Here is a 20,345-nt window from a genome sequence, read left to right as displayed (position 1 = left end):
ATAATATAAATACTAGATAAAGGAGCAAAGAAGAGAAGGCTAGTAATAAACCAAAGCAAAACGAAATATTTCAAGTGCTCAAGAGAGAATACGAACATCGAGAAAGAAATTAAGCTTGGTGCATATACATTTGAAAGAGTACACCGTTTCAAATACTTGGGAGTGATGGTGAATGGCAGAAATGATAGAACGGATGAAATAAATGAACGCATCCTACTGGGTAATAAAACCTACTGGAACTACCAAAAATTCTTGAAACAAAAGCACATTAGTAAGATAACCAAATTAAAAATTTACAAGACTGCAATCGGGCCAGTGATCACCTATGGTGCAGAGACGATGTGCCTAACACAAAAAGATGAAATAAGGTTAGAAATCTTAGAGAGAAAGATAATTCGACGAATAATGGGACCGGTGAGGATAAGTGTAGGCGAATTTAGAAGACTAACCAATGAAGAAATTAAAGAAGTCATCCAGGGTGAAGACATAATCAAGTTCGTGAAGGAGCAAAGGCTCAGGTGGCTGGGACACACAGAAAGAGCTAACCCAGACTCTACGCTAAAGCGAATAACTGGCTGGAGACCAACAACAAAGAGACCAAAGGGAAGACCCAAAACAAGATGGAGAGATCAAGTCTTAGGAGACATAAAGAAGCTGAGAATCTACAATTGGAAGGAGCGCTGTAAGAACCGGAAAGAATGGAGGAAAGTTGTAGACAGGGCCAAGTCACACACGCTGCTATAGTAATAAAAGACAACAGCGGACTGATTCTCCGCAATAAATGAATCAGAGAGCCCAAAAGGGCGACAAACACTCCGCCAGGAGTGAATAAGCCATGATAATGATGATGATTGTGACTGCTAATTGTCCATAAATTTTCATAAATTCGTGTCTTGCATTCCTTTGTATATCCTACATTCCTTCGTATATTCGTACGTCTATAATTATTTGCATTCCTTCTTTCCATTGTTTCCGTTCAAAAATCCATCTATTTGTTCTCTTCTTATTTCTTTCTATTATATTTTGTTTTCTTCTCTAGAATATTTTACTTATTGAATGAAAATTCACTGTACTTACTTGTATATTAATAAACCTCTATCGGTAGAAAAAATATTCCCACAATCATAACTTTGCTCTTTATTTTACTTAAGAAGCATTTGGTATGCGTAGGTTGTATGTTTTTCTTGGCTTAAAACCCCCAAAAAGTTATTTTTCTATGACATTACTTTTTATTAGTCTCCGGTGGCTCCAGTACCGTCAACCAAGGTAGCAGTTGGAATTGGATTGGAGCAGCGGGTAATAGGGAATCACCGTTGTGAAGACATGACTCTATCTGTTTTTCAATGTTCCTCCAGTAAGTTGTCATTACATCGTTTTCGTGGTCATTTGGTATGCGTAGGTTGTATGTTTTTCTTGGCTTAAAACCCCCAAAAAGTTATTTTTCTATGACATTACTTTTTATTAGTCTCCGGCGGCTCCAGTACCGTCAAACAAGGTAGCAGTTGGAATTGGATTGGAGCAGCGGGTGTTAGGAACCACCGTTGTGAAGACATGACTCAATCTGTTTTTCAATGTTCCTCCAGTAAGTTATCATTACATCGTTTTCGTGGTCTTCCCACTGATCTTCTTCCTTACTACTCTATTTGTTATCATTCGCCTTATGTGGTCGTTCCATTCTACTTTTCTGTTTTTTACCCAGTTATTAATGTTGTCCACCTTGCATCTCCGTCGTATATCTGAACTTCTAGCTCTATCCCATAGTGTCCTACCTTATATTTTTCGAAGGGTTTTCATCTCTTCTGTTTCTAGCATTCCTTTTGTCCTTTCTGTATTACGTCGTGTTTCCGCCGCATATGTCATTATTGGTCTGATGACTGTTTTGTAAAGTCTTCCTTTCATTTCTTTCCCAATATTTGTATTACTCCATATTTCTTCATTCAGGCAATCTGCTGCTCTATTTGCTTCATTCACCTGATCTTCCACTTCTGCTTCGAGCTTTTCATAACTAGATAGTGTGATGGCTATATATTTAAACTCCAACACTTGTTCTATTATCTGACACTCCAGATCTAACTTACATCTTATTAGACTTGCTGTGATAACCATGCATTTGGTATTTTTTGGGAAAATTAACATGTTAAATTTCCTAACGGTTATATTAAATTGGTACAGTATATGTTGTAAATCATCTTCACTTTGGGAGATTAGCAATGCGTCATCTAAATAGCAGATTATTTTAAATTGTTTTTCTCCCATTTGGTATCGATTTTTAGTAATATTATTTTAAAAAATGGACAATGTCCTTTAATTTGACCCTGTCAGATGCCTTCTTAAGGTCCACGAAACATAAATATGCCGGTTTGTTGTATTCTAATGACTTCTCTTGAGCCTGTCTTTAAAATAAGAAATTTACGATTGATCTTCTTCTACTTTTACACACTGTTTAATTAGTTGTTACTGTCATTTATAATTTTTTTTAAATTACCAACCAGATATCACTAATGTAGCTCCAATTTGTAGCCTCCATGAGACGAGGCGTATTTTTAAAATCCCATATCCCTTTTACATTTAAAAATCAAATTGAAAACAGTGTTAAAAGGCCCCAATTAAATTAAGTTTCCTTTTCAAGCAGTAGACTGAATAGAAAGTCAGTGAAACGTATGAAGTCACTATTTCAGTAAGAATTTATTTAAAACGGGAGAGGTTTTCCTGACAAAATAAATCTGCGGCCTTTTGAAAACTTAATGCGAGATTTAAATATCTAACGAAACAGAAATGGAATGACGTTTCAAACTTTTCTTCGCCTTCTATCTTTATATTAAGCAAACTTCATATTTTCGACGTCAATGTTGGCCAATTTGCTTTTTGTAGATTTTACTACTTTCTAAAACTCACGAAAAAGGTGAAATACCAAAACGTTTTATAGCACATAGATAAGAAATGAATAAGAGAAGCAGTCGAGAAATTGTATCAAGAAACAAATCGAAAGGAAGTATAAAGCTGTATATAAAACTGTATAAAGAAAGAAGAAGAAGAAAAAGTAACATAACTACACATTAACCAAAGGGAAATACAGCTAGTAATAAAGAAAATGCTAGAATATTAATAGTGTTCTGAAGCTATTCTCTAGTGGCATCTTAATGTAATTTCTTCTTCTTTTTTAAGTGCCATCTCCACGACGGAGATCGGCAATCATCATAACTATTCGGACTTTAGAGACGGCTGTTTTCAAAAGTTCATTTGATATCCATACCATCCGTTGGCATCCGTAACATTCTCTCAGATTGCGCAGAGCCACGATGTTCTGCGTCTCCCTATGCTTCTTTTTCCTTGAATCTTTCCTTGCATAATCAATTGGAGCAAGTTGAATCTCTCTCCACGTGTAGTAAATGACTTGTTAATAGGTAATTCTTTCTGGTATCAACCGAGAAACGAAAAATATACATACGTAGCAGAAGAAAGAAATGCGAGAAGCATAATTGACTACATAGTATATCCTCGAGACGCAGAACTAACGATACAAAATATAAAAACAGAGAACGAAGCCGAACTCGGTACCCAACACAGACTAGTGACAGCAGAGATAAACATGAAACTAATGGAAATAATAGAGAGTCCTCAATATACAAGAATAGCAATACATAAGATGAAAAATATGGAAATGAGGAAGTTATACCAAAGAGAGACAGATAAAATACTGGAACAGTATTAAAACAATGAGGAAATATGGAACATGGAAGAGAGATGGAAAAAATTGAGAGACACGTTATGGAACACTGCAAAACAAGTATGTGGAATAAGAAAGAATGGTAAGAATAATAAAAGAACTGGATGGTGGAATAAGGAAATAAAGCAAGCTGTAAAAAGGAGGAAAGAAATGTGGAAGCGATACATAAACACAAATGAAGAGCAAGAGAGAGACGAATACAGAAGACAGAGAAATACATATAGTGAAAGAACTAGTAAAAGATGCGAAGAAGAAGAGCTGGAAGGAATTCGATGAAGATTTGAACGAAGGTTTTGGGAATAACAATAAACAGTTTTGGAATAAAATAAGAAGCATGAAAGGAACAAAAAAGAAAGAAATAAGAGGAATTAGAAATGAGCGAAATGAATTGAAAACAAACATACAAGACATACTAACCATATGGAATAAGCACTATAAAGAAAAATTCGAGGCAAGTAACCAACAAGATGAGGAGAGAGGACAGCAGGCAAGAGAAGTGGATAGAGACAATCGATTAGACAAAATTCATATCAAAGATATTCAAGAAGGATTGGCAAGAATAAAGATTGGAAAAACGGGAGGTGCCGATGACATAGATCCGGAGATGATGAAGTACGTGGGAGAACCAGGCAAGCTTTGGCTGCTGGAAATAATGAGGGAAGCATGGAGAACAGAAAAGATACCGAAAAACTGGCAAGAAAATTTATTGATACCAATACACAAGAAAGGAGATGAAGCGGAATGTGATAACTATAGGGCTATATGCTTATCATCAGTGGTATATAAAGTCTACACCGGGATAATAGAAAGGAAGCTCAGGAAAGAACTGGAAGGAAAACTAGAAGAAGAACAAGCGGCTTTTAGGAGGGAAAGAGGAACAACAGATAATATATACATACTAAGAAATATAATTGAAAGGAAAAACGAAATAGGAGAAGACTTATATATTACGTTTGTAGATATTAAAGCTGCTTTTGATTCTATAAATAGAGAAGTAATATGGTCAGTAATGGAAGATCTGCAAATCCCGCAAAAGATAGTAAGCGTGGTAAAAAGTATGTATAGAAACGTACTTGCTAAAGTACAAATAAATGGAAACAGATCGCCAATAATAAACCTAAGGAGAGGAATAAAACAAGGGGACAGTCTCAGCCCAGTTTTGTTTATATTAGTAATGGATAGAGTAATGAAGAGCGCTAAAAGAAGGTCAAGGCAATTACAGTCAATAATAGGGTACAGGAATTTAGTACCAGTGAGAATGGAGGGATTACTATATGCAGATGACTTAGTAAAAATAGCAGACAATAAAGAGAAAATGCAAAAATTAATCAATATATGGGTGAAGGAAATAGAAAATTTGAAAATGGAGGTAAATGTAAAGAAAACGAAGACCATGATAGTAACCCAAAAGAAAAGGGAAGAAATAAACCAAACGATATTTAGGTGCAAGAACGAAATAATAGAAACAGTCTCGACGTTTGCATACCTTGGAGTAATAATATCAGAGGATGGAAAGATAGATCAAGAAATCTCATACAGAGCGAAAAAAGCAAATAAGATCTACTATGCACTAAATAAAACAATATTTGGAAAGGAAGAAATAGATAAAGAAATAAAACTGAAGGTATACAACGCAATCTCTGTACCAACTTTAATATATGCAAGTGAGACATGGGTAAACAATGCAAAAATAGACAGTACAATAAACGCAGCGGAGATGAAGCAGCTAAGAAAAATAGCAGGAAAAACGAAATTTGACAGAATAAGAAATGAAGATATTAGACAAAGACTGAAACAGGAATCGATAATAACCAAAATACAAAAAAGAAAATTAAAATGGTATGGACACATTAACAGAATGGACCAGGGAAGACTACCAAAGCAGGTGATGGAATCGAAAAGATATGGTAAAAGAAGGAAAGGGAGGCCAAGGAAGAGATGGATCGATCAGATTATAGAAATTGGACAGGAACATAAGGAGTTTCGAGAAAGAAGAAGAAGAAGAAGTTTTGATGGTATTTAACGTTTCCATTTCTTTATTAATTTTTCTCAGAACCTCTTTGTTTGTGACGTGTTCTGTCCACGATATTTTCAGAATTCTTCTGTACACCCCACAGCTCGAATGATTCTAGTTTTTCATTGATGCTGCATTTAAGGTCCAAGCTTCCATTCCATAAAACAAAGTCGAGAAAACGTAGCACCCAGCCAACCTAACTCTTAGCTTCAAACTTCAAATTTCTTGTGCAGGGCACTTTTCTCATTTTGTAAAAATTTGCTCTAGCCTTTTCTATTCTGATTTTGGTTGCCTGGAAATAATCACCTGTGGAGTTGATCATTGTTCCAAGATATGCATATTGGTAGACTCGTAATATAATTCAGTATTATTTTTATGAGGAATGGGCTACAATTTTACTTTAAAATAAGTTTGTTTGACGTTTCCATTTCCATTTCGGAAATCTAAAATCAAATAAAATTATTTTAAAGTAAAATTGTGCAGTATTCTCCATAAAAATAGTAAATTAAAATAAAAATACGTCAAATTATTAAATTTTTATTTATAAAAAATAAAAATATTAGCATACATAATAGAATATTCGTAAAAACATGACATAAAAATATGTATAAAAAATAATTTAAACCATGTGTCATTTACCGGTTTAAAATAATACTGCAATATTAATATTTAATTGACAATTTAATTAGTTTAATATCGTTAAATCAAAAATAAAATTTTTTAAAATAACAAACATTTAAATATTTTATTGCTATTGTCAAGAGTGTACATTACAAAATAAATTATATAAAATAATTTTGAAATCTACCAAAAGCTGTTTAGATAATTTTAAAAAAGATAAAATACATTTTGTATTACATTATGGTAAAATAAAGAATATCTAAAAATAGTAAAATATGGTAAAATAATTATATAGTAATTGATAAATGCATTTTACAATTTAAATGGAACCAAACAATTATGATCACAGTAATCATTATGATAAAATATTTGGATAGATGTAGTCAACAAATCCAGTACATATACCATAAACATTCTACAAAGATACTTTCCATAAAATAGAAAGAATAAAATCACTGCAGCAAGGAAGAAGAAAGCTGTATGCAAAAGCTTTTGGTCTTTTCCTTCTCTACGAAGCTTTTCTTTCTGCTCTCTTTTGGATATATATTTTAGGCGGTTATCTACTCTTCTTTGTCCAGCTACCTTCAAGGATTCTTCTTGGACGGGGCTAACAGATGGTGGATTTTTTGCAGCCTCTTTGCGTTTCTGTTTTTGTTGATGCTGTAGAATATTGCGATATCGCCTGCGAGACATCTTGCGAGACTTTATCATTTGCTCTTGTTTGCTTTCTCTGATTTGTCTAGCTTTTCTGGATAATTTGCGACGGGTATCGATCTGGATGATCACATATTGAGAAACTATTGAGGTACCTGCTTTGCTACCTGAATCGGTACACATTTCCTGTTGGCCGTCTTCTGGTGGTTTGTAGTCCATGGTCACATTTTTAGAACCACTTGAAGCACTTGCTCCTTCATCTGAATCAATAGACTCATAATGTAAGTAGTAGGTGTCGTCTGCAAAGCTTGATGAGGTAGTGGAAGCTTCCTCGTTCGCATTAGAATTAGATGTTAAAAATTTTGAGATATTCGCCATTTTTAATGTGCACTGAAACTTCTAAACTTTCAAGACTTAAACTATTTTGAAACTTTGACACTTCACCAGTTTCTTACACTAACAATGCTGTTTATCGAATAAGTATTAACTAATAAACTGATATTAGTTAAGCAACTGCATAGGTACGCGAAGTGGGAGTACAAATGATGAATTACCTGCATAAGTTCTTGGGGATTGGTTGATACTCAATAACTTTGGGACGTCAGCGCAATTAAAATTCCAAGATATTTTCGCTTTATCAAACTGTTGATATCAGGTCGGGTTAATAATTATTGTTATCAAATACTGTAACTAGATATGAGTCTTCGAGTAAAGGTATGAGTAATTTAAGATTTGAACTTGTAAATACTTTAAATTTTGCAAGATATACAGGGTGTATCAAAAAGGCAGGTCATAAATAATTAAATCTCATATTTTGGGACAAAAAAGAGTTTGATTGATCCTAACTTACCTTAGTACAATTGTGCACATAAAAAAATTACAGCCCTTTAAAGTTCAGTCACAAAATGAAAATCGATTTTTTCCAATATATCGAAAACTGTTAGAGATTTTATATTGAAAAGGACATGTGGCATCCTCATGGCAGGAACATCTTTAAAAACTAGTAACAGTCAAATTTGGGCACTCCATAAAAATTTTATGGGACTTTTGGTCCCTCAAAGCCCCCAAATCTTCGTGTACGTTCCAATTAACTGATTATTGTGGTACTATTAGGTAAACACAATGTTTTTAAAACTTTTTTGCCTTCTAATAATTTTTCGATTAGCCATTACTCAAAATTTTTGAAACATAAGTATTAAAAAAGAAGCCGCATATCGATAAAAATTGGGCAAAAAGGCAAAACATTTTAAAAACATTGTGTTTAACTAATGGTACCACAATAATAATTTAACTGGAAGGTACACAAACATTTGGGGAGTTTAAGGAAACAAAACTACATAAAATTTTTATGGGGTGCACAAATTTCAGTGTTTTTTTAAGATGTTGCTGCCCTAAGAAAGCCACATGTCGATTTTCAATATAAAATCTCTAATATCTGGCCCTGTTTTAATGTCTTCTGTATTTTTTCTTTAAACAAATATTTCCTGCAGATATTCAATACAAATTGTAATAAATATTGTCGAGCGCATTATAAACCACATAACGATTTAAAGTTTATTGTAAAAGTTTTAATGCTTGAGGTCCAGAAATAATGATCCCCGATAGCATTTAAATCGTTTGCAAAATTATAGATTTCTTTTAATGAGGTGCAGGACTTCAATTCTGGAAGGTTTGTTTTCATTATTATAGTCCAGACAAATCAATTCGGGTTGCTGGTCCTGGCGTTTAAAGTTTTATAAACAAGACAAAACTTTTCTCGAATGAATTGATTGGTACAAGAATCTTTTATCACATTATATGTTACGGTTATACTGATCAGTTTGTTGGAAACATATTAAGATTTTGATGGATTCGTCTGTTACTGATGGAAATTTAATCTTTTTATCTAACAGTACAACACTGAAAACTTTTGTTTTCAATCTTCTTCTTAAAGTGCCTATCCGTTCCGGATGTTGGCGATCATCATGGCTATCTTGACTTTGTTTACCGCAGCGCGGAACAGTTCAATGGTAGTGGTATTATACCACTTTCGTAAATTTTGAAGCCAGGAAATGCGTCTTCTTCCCGGTCCGCTTTTACCATTTACCTTACCTTGGAGAATCAGTTGGAGAAGGCCGTATCGTTCTTGATTTCTCATTACATGTCCTAGATATTCTACTTTTTTTTGTTTTGATGGTTATGAGAATTTTACACTCTTTCCCCATTCTACGCAGGACTTCCACATCGGTAATTCGGTCAACCCAGGATATACGTAAGATGCGCCTATAACATCACATTTCGAAAGCTTCGAGCCTATTCATAGATGCAACAGTTAGTGTCCACGCTTCCATTCCGTAGAGCAGAACTGTGAATATGTAGCATTTCAACAGACGGTATTTTGTTTTTAATGATATGTCTCGACTGTTGAAAATGGTCCCATTGGCTATTTAAATTCGTACCCAGATATGTATATTGCTCAACTCTTTCGATATTCTGTTGGTTGACTGTAAATTGAGCGTTTAATATTGGTTTTTTTACTAATTGTCATAAATTTGGTCTTCTTTATGTTAAGAGCTAGTCCGTATCTGTTGCTGACTTCTGTTATACGATTTGTTAATATCTGTAAATCATTCAGATTATCGGCAAAAACTATGGTGTCATCTGCATATCTAATGTTATTCAACCATTCACCATTTATTAATACTCCTCTCGCACAACCGTCTAAAGCGTCCTTAAATACCCATTCAGAGTAAATATTGAACAGTGAGATAAAATACAGCCCTGTCGTACTGCTCGTTCTATAGACCAGGGCGCATCTGTAAAAATATTAGTACATTTGGACGTTGAGAGGTGACTCAAATTTTTTTGCAGAAATTGCTTGAAAATAACTTAAATAATAATATTTGAGTTATTCTCCCTTTCAAAAAGGTCAGGAACATTGTTTCAATAATCAAAATGTCAAAAAATGAAGGAAAAATTCGATTTTTTTCTTCGTTTTTTGATTATAACTTTAAAAGTATTCATTTCCGAGAAAAGTTGTATTGACATAAAAGTTGCGTAATTTAATTTCCTATAATATAAAATTGGTTAAAAATTTAAAAAATAGTCACCCTTGTTGCAAAATAGCAATAATTGCGAAAAAAAAACATACAAAAACAAGTATTCGCATTTTACATTTTTCAACCTTTTATGCTACACTTGGGACCTTCATATTTCACCCAGAAAAACTTTATGATGCAGTAAAACAATACTGTAAATTTCATTAAGATCGATTTAATAGATTTTGCAAAATAAATTTTGTAATCCAGCTTTCGCAAAAAAAATTCATTTTTTCAAAATGTTACAGGACTGAAAATAAAGCAGATAGTAAGTTGAAATTTTTTTTTGCATATAGAAATGTACTGTGCCTTTCATCTCCAATTTGCCAAATTAAAATCGATTAACTACCACGTCGTCAGAATTTTTTTTTAAATGAACATTAATTATTGGTTCTACGCGCAGGACAGCGGATAGTTTGCTCTGATTGGGTATTCCAATGACCTTTGATAATGATTGATACATTTTAATTTTTATTACATTTCGATATAAATAAATAAATTAGTTTATTGCAAAATAAAAACACATACTCTATCCTTTGAAATAACACTTTTTTTAGCAAAAACTTTCTTTGTTCATATATTTTAACTTAGAAAATAAAAGTTTATTATTTTTAAACATATGCAATTGTTTAAACAATATTTCACAAAAATAATAAAATTAGTTTGATTTTTGTGGAATTAAAATATTAAAATACAACAAAATATAGAGTAAGAAAATAATATATTAGATAAAGATTGGAAGAAATTTTGGTAGAAATCACCTTGTGTGAATCGAACACCGCTGTCCTGCGCGTAGCACCAAAAATTAATGTTTATTTAAAAAATTTCCTGACGCCGTGGTAATTGATCGATTTTAATTTTGCAAACTGCAAATGAAAGGTACAGTACATTTCTATAAGCAAAAAAAATTCAACTTACTAGCTGTTTATTTTCAGTCTTGCAATAAAAAAAAAATTAAATTGTTTTGCGAAAGCTGGATTGCAAAATTTATTTTGCAAAATCTATTAAATTGATCTTAATCAAACTTACAGTGTTATTTTACTACATCATAAAGTTTTTCTGGGTAAAATATGAAGGTCTTAAGTGTAGCATAAATGGTAGAAAAACGTAAAATGCGAATACTTGTTTTTGTATGGTTTTTTTTGCAATGATTGCAAAATTTTGCAACAAGGGTGACTATTTTTTAAATTTTTAACCAATTCTATATTATAGGAAATTTGATTACGCAACTTTTATGTCAGTACAACTTTCCTCAGAAAAGAATAGTTTTAAAGTTATAATCAAAAAACCAATAAAAAAATCGAATTTTTCCTTCATATTTTGACATTTTGATTATTTAAGCAATGTTCCGGACCATTTTGAGTGGGAGGATAACTTAAATATTATTATTTAAGTTATTTTTAAGCAAATTCTGCAAATTGAGTCACCTCTCAACGTCCATCTCAAAACAGATGCGCCCTGGACTACTATTGCAATTTTATCAGTTAACTGGTCTTCTATTTTGATTTTGGCCGTTTGATTGTAATAAATGTTTCTGATAATTCTTAGATACCTATTTGTTGTCAATTCCAATTTCTTGCATTAGAGTTAATAATTTGTCATGTTGTACTCTGTCAAATGCTTTCTGGTCATCTATAAAGCATACGTATATATCACAATTTACATCCCTGCATCTCTGAAATAGCACTTGCACAGCAAAAAGGGCCTCCCGTGTTCCCAGAGCATCACGAAATCCGAATTGTGTGCTTGTTAGTTGTTCCTCGTACTTTGTATATATTCGTTGGTGAATGACCTTTAGAAATGTTTTAAGTAAATGGCTCATAAGGCTTATAATTCTATAGTTTTCGCACTTTCTCGCATTGGGTTTTTTTGGATTTATAAAAGTTGATTCTAGCCATTTTTGGGGAATTATGCCTGTGTCATATATATTGTTAAATATATTTGTCAACAATTTTATGCCGTCGTAGTCCATAAGTTTTAAGAATTCGGAATGAAAATGATCAGGGCCTACTGCTTTACCATCTTTGGTACTTTTGATGGCATACGTTACTTCTTCAACTGTAAGTGGAGGTCCAGATTCGCAATTGGTGTTTGTTGTGATGCCAGTGTTACTTCGTATATCTTGAAACGTTTTTTCCACGTATTTAATCCAAATATTCCTTTTCTGTTCTATTTCCAATACTATGTTTCCCTGATTTTCTGTCAGAAATCCAGTGTTCTTGTGTTTAAATAAGCCTGCAGCTTCTTTGATCTTTTTATGGAGGTTAAACGAATCATGTTTTTGTTGTAATAACTCTATCTCTGTACATTTCGAGCTTAACCAATTTTCTTTTGCTATTTTAATAGCCCTTTTAATTTCGTTATTTATTTTGTTGTAGTTATTCTTATTATCTTTAGCCTTTCTTCTGTCTTCCATCATACATAGAATCTCCTCTGTCATCCATTCTTTTTCTTTGTTTTTTCAGGTCTTTCTCTGATATTTCTTGACTTACTTTGTGTATCTTTTCTAGTTCTAACTCTGTGCTATCTATTTCTGTATGAACCCACGTTTCTTCTTTTGCGCGTTTTTGTACCTTTTCTTTTACTGTTTTCAATACTTCCACAAAATATATTATAAATTAACGGCACTGCAGCTATTTCGTCAGAGTGCCTATCTCAAATTATGTGTTTTTACTATTCTTCTACATTGTAAAGTCTACATAACTGAGTAGGTTGAGGAGTGGGGAGCTGTTTGTCTCAAGTTGCTCATTCAGAATTACATCTGTATTTTTAATTTATTAATTTCCATAGATTCTAATAAAAATGGATTAAGGCTTTTATTTTGAATTTAAAGAATTTGATACTGCACAATAAAAGATTGTTTATGATCTAGAAGGTGTAGTGTGTAAATAGAATCTGTGTTTCTACTATTGAAAGCCCTTTTGTGTTCTGCTACGCGTTTGTCAAAGGTTCTGCCAGTTTGACCGATGTAAGTTTTTGGACTGTCACCACATCATGTCAGTTTGTATACACCACTCTGTAATCTGTAATGAATGGTTTATTGTTGAAACGGAGTAAGCGCCATTTTCTACTTTTTTAGTTCTAGTAAAAAACCCTTATCTCTTTCTATATTCGGGTCATTTGGTGTTAAATGCATTTTCGCAAGGCATCTTATTTCGCTATACTCATGCAAGGCATCTATAGGGTTTTTTACTATAACTCTGAAAGTAGAAAATGGCGCTTACCCCGTTTCAACAATAAACGACTCAATTGCTTTTTCTCTTGGCCCTTATTGTTCTTAATGTATTTACCTAAGTTGATGTTTGTCCTGAAAGCTGGTGTTATTCCTTTCTTTTTTATGTGTTTGGCTATTCTTGTTGATATCTTGCCTGATACTGCGTTTTTTCTATAGTGGTGGGAAGACAAACTTCAGGGCTTTCTTATGTAGTTGTTGGTTTAAAATTTTGCTAATTGTTTGTTCGTTTTATCCATTGTTTACTGCTATTTACTTAATGATGTTCAGTTCTATCTCGAAGGTATTTTTTGACATGGAATTTCTGTCAATCTATGTACCTAACACACTCAAAAAAATTTAGTTCGTAATAGTGATTAACAGTGATTATTGAATAGTATTTCGTTGTAACAACAATTATTTAATTTTTTGTTTCAACGAACTTTTAGACATTGATTAATGTATTTGGTTATTGTCACAATGATTGAATAATAATTGTGAAAATAACTAGAGTACATTAATCAATAACACTCAATTTATTCAGCCAATAAGTATGTATGTTTCGTACATTTAATAAATAATGGTAATTCTGGCAGCAAACCACTTTCTTGATTTCGTAGATGATAAGCAATTACCTTGGTTTATCGTGACAACGCACAGATACATTAAAACAATGTACAAATGTTGTTAATATAGAGTCATATTTGATTATTCCACAGATGTAAACTGATTGTTGTGACAACGAATGCGTTAAATTCCCTTAATGTTCCTAACTAGCGGGTTTATTGGCTTGAATTTGTCTGTCTGTGGTTAAAGTTTCATGTCAGCTAATATATTTTTATGTTTCAATAATTATTTTCTTTAACAAAGTAAGTTATCAATCGAAGTAGCACAGAAAACGACAACAAATATCGTTCTCATACCACCAGATTGATAACAGGTGGAATACTTTCTTTGGTTACACCTCCTGAGATTTTCAAAATTTATAAGTCATACAGGATGCCGAGGAAATTAAGATGAGAGAATTTTAAATAATTCACAACTCATCTACTCAGCGTGGTAAAAGTTCCAACAAGAAAGATTCCTTAATACTCATACAATAGAGTAAATGAATTAAAAATGTATAAACACTCTCAATGTCTTTGCAACACGAAAATGCAGCAGCTGCATAATACTATGGTCAAATCTGAGAGTGCAGGAAGAGTCTATACCGGTTTCGGGGGTTGTTTCCCCTCATTAGTAGTCCCATATCCTCTTCTCTTAGGTTCTTCCACGTACCACACTTCAGGCCTTTCCGAATTGCAAAGAAAGAAATGTCACGGATGAACTAGGGCCATCTACCGAAAAACAAAGTAAGTTATCAATCGAAGTAGCACAGAAAACGACAATAAATATCGTTTCCATACCACCAGATTGACAACAGGTGGAATACTTTCTTTGGTTACACCTCCTGAGGTTTTCAAAATTTATAAATCATGCAGGATGCCGAGGAAATTAAGATGAGAGAATTTTAAATAATTCACAACTCATCTGCTCAACGTGGTAAAAGCTCCAACAGGAAAGATTCCTTAATACTCAAACAAAAGAGTAAATGAATTAAAAATGTATAAACACTCTCAATTTCTTTGCAACACGAAAATGCAGCAGCTGCATAATACTATGGTCAAATCTGAGAGTGCAGGAAGAGTCTTTACCGGTTTCTGGGGTTGTTTCCCCCTCATCAGTAGTCCCATATCCTCTTCTCTCAGATTCTTCCACGTACCACATGGCCCTACCCATATAGCACACAACGTCCGATGTACGTCCATATAACGTACATTTAAAGTCCAAACGTCCATGGACCAAAACTGGACGTACTATGTACGTACATTACGGGACGTCCATTGGACGTTTGATTTCAACGTACATTGGACATCCATTTGTGGTCCATGGATATTTTACACAAAACGCGACTATTTTATTAAGTCCCAATACAAACTAAATGAGAATCTTCTTGACAACGTTGTCGCTCTTTGCGCTATCGGTCGTGAAAGGTAGTATTAGGCAGGTACTTTTAGGGGATTATCGCTGTTAATTGTTTTGGAATACTGAAGGATGGTTTATTTATGATAATTCACAGAATGGCAAACGCGCTTGTAATATACAACAACGGTACTGACTCTAAAAATAGTTTGGAACAGAAACAGAACAGAGATTAAACCTCTTTTAATGTGCATGATTCCTAGGGCGTCATTATCTGAATCTCGTCTTTATGAAAATACATCCTGTGATATATTTGTATTTTCTGTTTATCGTGCAAGTGCAGTCGTGCATTAATGAAGTTCCTAGTTCCTATAATAAAGTATATATTATAATGAAGTTATAGTAAAGAGAAATAAAAAGGTCTTTTGTGTAATATTTTTAAGCATAAGTTTAGTATTATAAGGAACTATTTCCTATAAAGGCTTTTTGCTATGTATTCACAAAATTATGGATACTAGATTGCTTTCTGAAAAGTGTCCTACAAATGTCCATAAGACATACATTGAATGTACATAAGGTGTACACTGAAAGCTCCAATACAACGTACAATGTACGCTTGTAGCGGACGTTCTATGGACGTCCAATTTTGTGAACTCTGGACATTCGTTGGACGTCCATCGGATGTCCATTGTACCTTAGCGGGACGTCCATTGGACGTTCCAATGTACACAGATGTACGTCCATTGGATGTCCATAAAACGTACTTGTGCTATCTGGGTAGTTCATCCGTGACATTTCTTTCTTTGCAATTCGGAAAGGCCTGAAGTGTGGTACGTGGAAGAACCTGAGAGAAGAGGATATGGGACTACTAATGAGGGGGAAACAACCCCCGAAACCGGTATAGACTCTTCCTGCACTCTCAGATTTGACCATAGTATTATGCAGCTGCTGCATTTTCGTGTTGCAAAGAAATTAAGAGTGTTTATACATTTTTTTGTATTTTCTTTAATTTTGGACCTTGTTATGGGGTGAAATTTCCTTATTTTCCCCTCCCCGTAGATCCGCCACTGAACAACCATCTAACATTTATTTTGTAATTATTATGTTAGAATAAAATATTACAATAGAATAGAAGTTTTATATGTAATGTAATTACGTGGCTAAAGGTTCTAAACCAAGGCAAGAAAACAAAACAAAAAAAAGTTTTATTATGTTTCATCCCTTTTCTTTTTATTTTCAGATGTCCATGCTCGATCCACGTCAAACCGATCCCACCAAACGGTTGCGCACTCTCTCGGTCTCACGAGACACTGTTGCGTTGAGCCGTCTGGTGCAAGAGGGCATCTACGGTCGAATATATCAAGGAACCTACCGAACGCAGCAAGTCACCATCAAAACCTTGAATGGTGAGTACTGATTCAGTTAACAGCCGGTAGATAGCGCCACAAATATCAAAAATGTAACAAAAGAGTTAGTTTAATAGAAGGAATGATGAATGAATCAAAAGTAAAAAAATTGCAAAATTATTATTTCTGCTGAGAAAACCAGTAATTACTTAAAAAGTATAAAATCCAAAGATCTCTCATGAAATAAGAAAGTTTTTAAGGTTTGTGTTACTTTGTAATTAATTGTTTAGTGAACTTTCTGTCATGAGGCTGAATAGCTCATAAATGTAAAGTCCTGTGATCATAGATCACTTGAAGTGATTGTTGACAGAGCGATGACACAGGACAAGGACACGAGGCCTCATGGCAGGGGTTAGGTCAAGTAACGACAATAGAGCAATGACTTTGAATTATAAAATATAATTATTGAATAAAGTACTATAACAATTCACAAGACCTTAAACATTATTACATGGCGCAGTCTAGTGGAAAATAAACCAAAATCATGGAAGTGAGGTTACCAAATACATTGTCATTTGAAGGAAATGTGGCCGAAAATTTTAAAAGATTCAGACAAAGTTTTGAAATATATCTGATGGCCTCTGGAAAAAGTGGTAAAAGTGATGACGTTAAGGTAGCAATTTTACTCAATCTAATTGGAGAAGAAGGCATTGAAATCTATAACACTTTGGAATTAACGGAGGCCCAAAAAGGCAAGCTAGCAGATGTATTGGAAGCATTTGAGTCTTATGTCACGCCTAGAAAAAACGTGGTCTATGAAAGATATGTGTTTTACAACCGCATTCAAGAAGAAAGAGAGCCGTTTGACCACTTTTTAACAGATTTAAAAAACAAAGTAAAAAATTGTGAGTTTGGAGCAGAAGCATCTTCAATGGTAAGAGATAGAATAGTATTAGGCACTAATAGTAAGGATGCACAACAAAACATGTTAAAGACCATTAATTTAGATCTGGCTAAAGCTATTGAAATATGTAAAATGCATGAAATATCCCAAGCTCAAATAAAAGAAGTTCAGAACAGCTTGGAGAAGGTTAAAATTGAATCAATTGGGAGTAAAGCCAAGCAGGGGCAAAATTCAGTCCAAACATTCAGGAGTGCAAATTCTAGAGATGAATATAGCTGCAGAAACTGTGGGAGAGTCCATGGGCCAAGGAGGTGTCCAGCATATGGAAAAAAGTGCAGAAAGTGCGGTAAAAATAACCATTTCGATAAAGTGTGTTATCATAGCAGGTTAGTGAGAGAAGTACAAGTGGAAGAAAGTGAAAATAACGAGGTAGGTGATTTTATGATATCATCAATCACTGTTAATGAAATCAAGAATAAAAATAATAAAGACTGGATCGAAAATTTAAAAATTAGTAATGTTGATATACCTTTTAAAATAGATACAGGGGCACAGGTTAACATTTTGCCTAATGGTTTTGTTCAAAAAGTTTGCAAAATTAATGATTTAAAAGAAACTAAAGTCATACTTGAAACATATGGTGGTTTTAAGGTCGTTCCTATTGGTACAATAAAACTTGTCTGTAAATATAAAAATATTGATTATTTATTAGAATTTGTTGTAGTTAAAGATAGCCTTACACCAATTTTAGGGTTAAAATCATGCTTAGATTTAGATTTGATACGAAGAGTAGATAACATAGATTTAAACATAACAAAAAGTGCCTTTATTAAACAAAATAGTGATGTATTCATTGGATTAGGCAAATGTCCTCAAAAATGTAAACTAAAACTTAAAGATAATTGTGTTCCTGTAGCTAAACCACCACGAAGGGTCCCTTTAGCCATTAAAAAAAGATTAGAAAACACACTTTTAGATTTAGAAAAACGTGGCATCATATCTAAATGTGAGGGTCCTACTGAGTGGTTGAGCAATTTAGTTATCGTTGAAAAGCCTGATAAAACGTTAAGAATCTGTTTGGATCCTAAAGATTTAAACCAAGCGCTTGAAAAGGAATATTGCTTAATACCTACTATTGAAGAGATATGCAATAAGTTAAAAAACAAATGCTATTTTTCTGTTTTAGACTTTAAAGAGGGATTCTATCAAGTTCAGCTAGATGAGGAGTCCAGTAGAGTTTGTGCATTTGGAACTCCCTTTGGAATTTGGAAATTTGATAGACTTCCATTTGGACTAAATATTGCCCCCGAATTTTTTCAAAGAATTAACTTAGAGAATTTTGGTGATATTGAGGGCTGTCTTATATATTTTGATGATCTTTTGATATTTGCTGATAGTCTTAAAGAACATGATAGAATCCTTAATGAAGTATTGGAACGTGCTAGAAATATTGGGGTAAAATTTAATTCTAATAAGATACAATATAGAATGTCTGAAGTAAAATATTTGGGAAATACATTTGATAAAAATGGTATGAGACCTGACTTAGATAAAATAAAAGCTATTATTAATTTAAAAGAACCCAATAATAAAAAAGAGTTACAAAAAATATTGGGCATGATCAATTATCATCGCAGTTTTATACCAAACTTATCGGATGTATCAGCCCCATTAAGAGAATTGTTAAAAAAGAATACACTTTGGGTGTGGACTAAAAGTCACACAGACGCATTAAATTTAATAAAAAAGTTAATTTGCTCACCACCAGTTCTTGCAAATTTTGATGAAAATAAGTCAATAATAATTCAAACAGATTCAAGTCAAAATGGCGTGGGATGTGTATTACTGCAGAATCATAAACCGGTATCTTTTGCTTCTAGGTCTTTAACTGATTGTGAAACTAGATTTAGCCAGATTGAAAAGGAACTAAATGCAATCCTATTTTCTTGTACTAAATTTCATAATTATATTTATGGTAGAGAAGTTAAGGTATTCACAGATCATAAGCCATTGATTTCGATAATGAAGAAAGGCATAGCTGAAGTAGATTCTCCTAGACTACAACGTATGAAGGTAAAATTATTAAAATATGACTTAACTGTGGAATATATGCCAGGCAAGGAAATGCTAATAGCTGATTTGTTATCTCGTAATTTTGTGAAGGAAAAGGTAGAGGATGATGCTTTTGTAACAGAAATAGTGCATACAATAAATATAACAGATGAAAGGAGAGAGGAATTTATAGCTGAAACTAAACAGGATAAAAAACTTCAATTGATCAAAGATTTTTGTGAAAAAGGGTGGCCGTCATGCTCTTCGAGGGTACCTTATGTAGTAAAAGATTATTTTAGTATTAGGCATGACATCTACATATTGAATGATTTGATATTTTATATGGACAGAGTTATAGTCCCGGATTCTTTAAGGCCTAGGATGTTAAAGTTTCTTCATGAAACACACTTTGGAGTTACAAAGACACAGCAAAGAGCAAGGCAAGTGTTGTTCTGGCCAAATATGAATAAGGACATAGTGGATTTGGTTAGAAATTGTGTTGATTGTGAGAAATATCACAGAAGTAATGTTAAAGAGCCATTAATACTAAGAGAAATTCCAGAACTTCCATTTCAAATGCTAGCGGCTGATATTTGTGAGTTCGGAGGAGCATCTTATTTAATTGTAATGGATTATCTCACAAAGTGGATTGAAATTGTTCTGTTGCCGTCCAAAACATCCCAGTCAATAATAAAATCATTTAAGACCATGTTTGCCACTCATGGGATTCCTTTGGAAATTGTATCTGACAATATGCCTTTTGGCTCTAAGGAATGT

The 20,345-nt window shown here is 33.3% G+C and overlaps 1 protein-coding gene across 1 annotated transcript in view; it reads left to right on the top strand.

The window, feature by feature from the left end:
* LOC114330306 (tyrosine-protein kinase RYK-like) overlaps positions 1–20,345 on the top strand; it is a 548,089-nt gene that overhangs the window by 352,402 nt on the left and 175,342 nt on the right. The window contains exon 5 of the mRNA XM_050641415.1: positions 16,507–16,672. Within this exon, the coding sequence (XP_050497372.1) occupies positions 16,507–16,672 (166 nt within the window). The remainder of the gene's footprint in view (positions 1–16,506; positions 16,673–20,345) is intronic.

This window comes from Diabrotica virgifera, chromosome 10 (assembly GCF_917563875.1).
Source record: "Diabrotica virgifera virgifera chromosome 10, PGI_DIABVI_V3a".
Lineage (NCBI taxonomy): Eukaryota > Metazoa > Arthropoda > Insecta > Coleoptera > Chrysomelidae > Diabrotica > Diabrotica virgifera.
The sequence above is the reverse complement of the archived record's forward strand: the minus strand, read 5'-3'. Positions and strand labels throughout refer to the sequence as shown.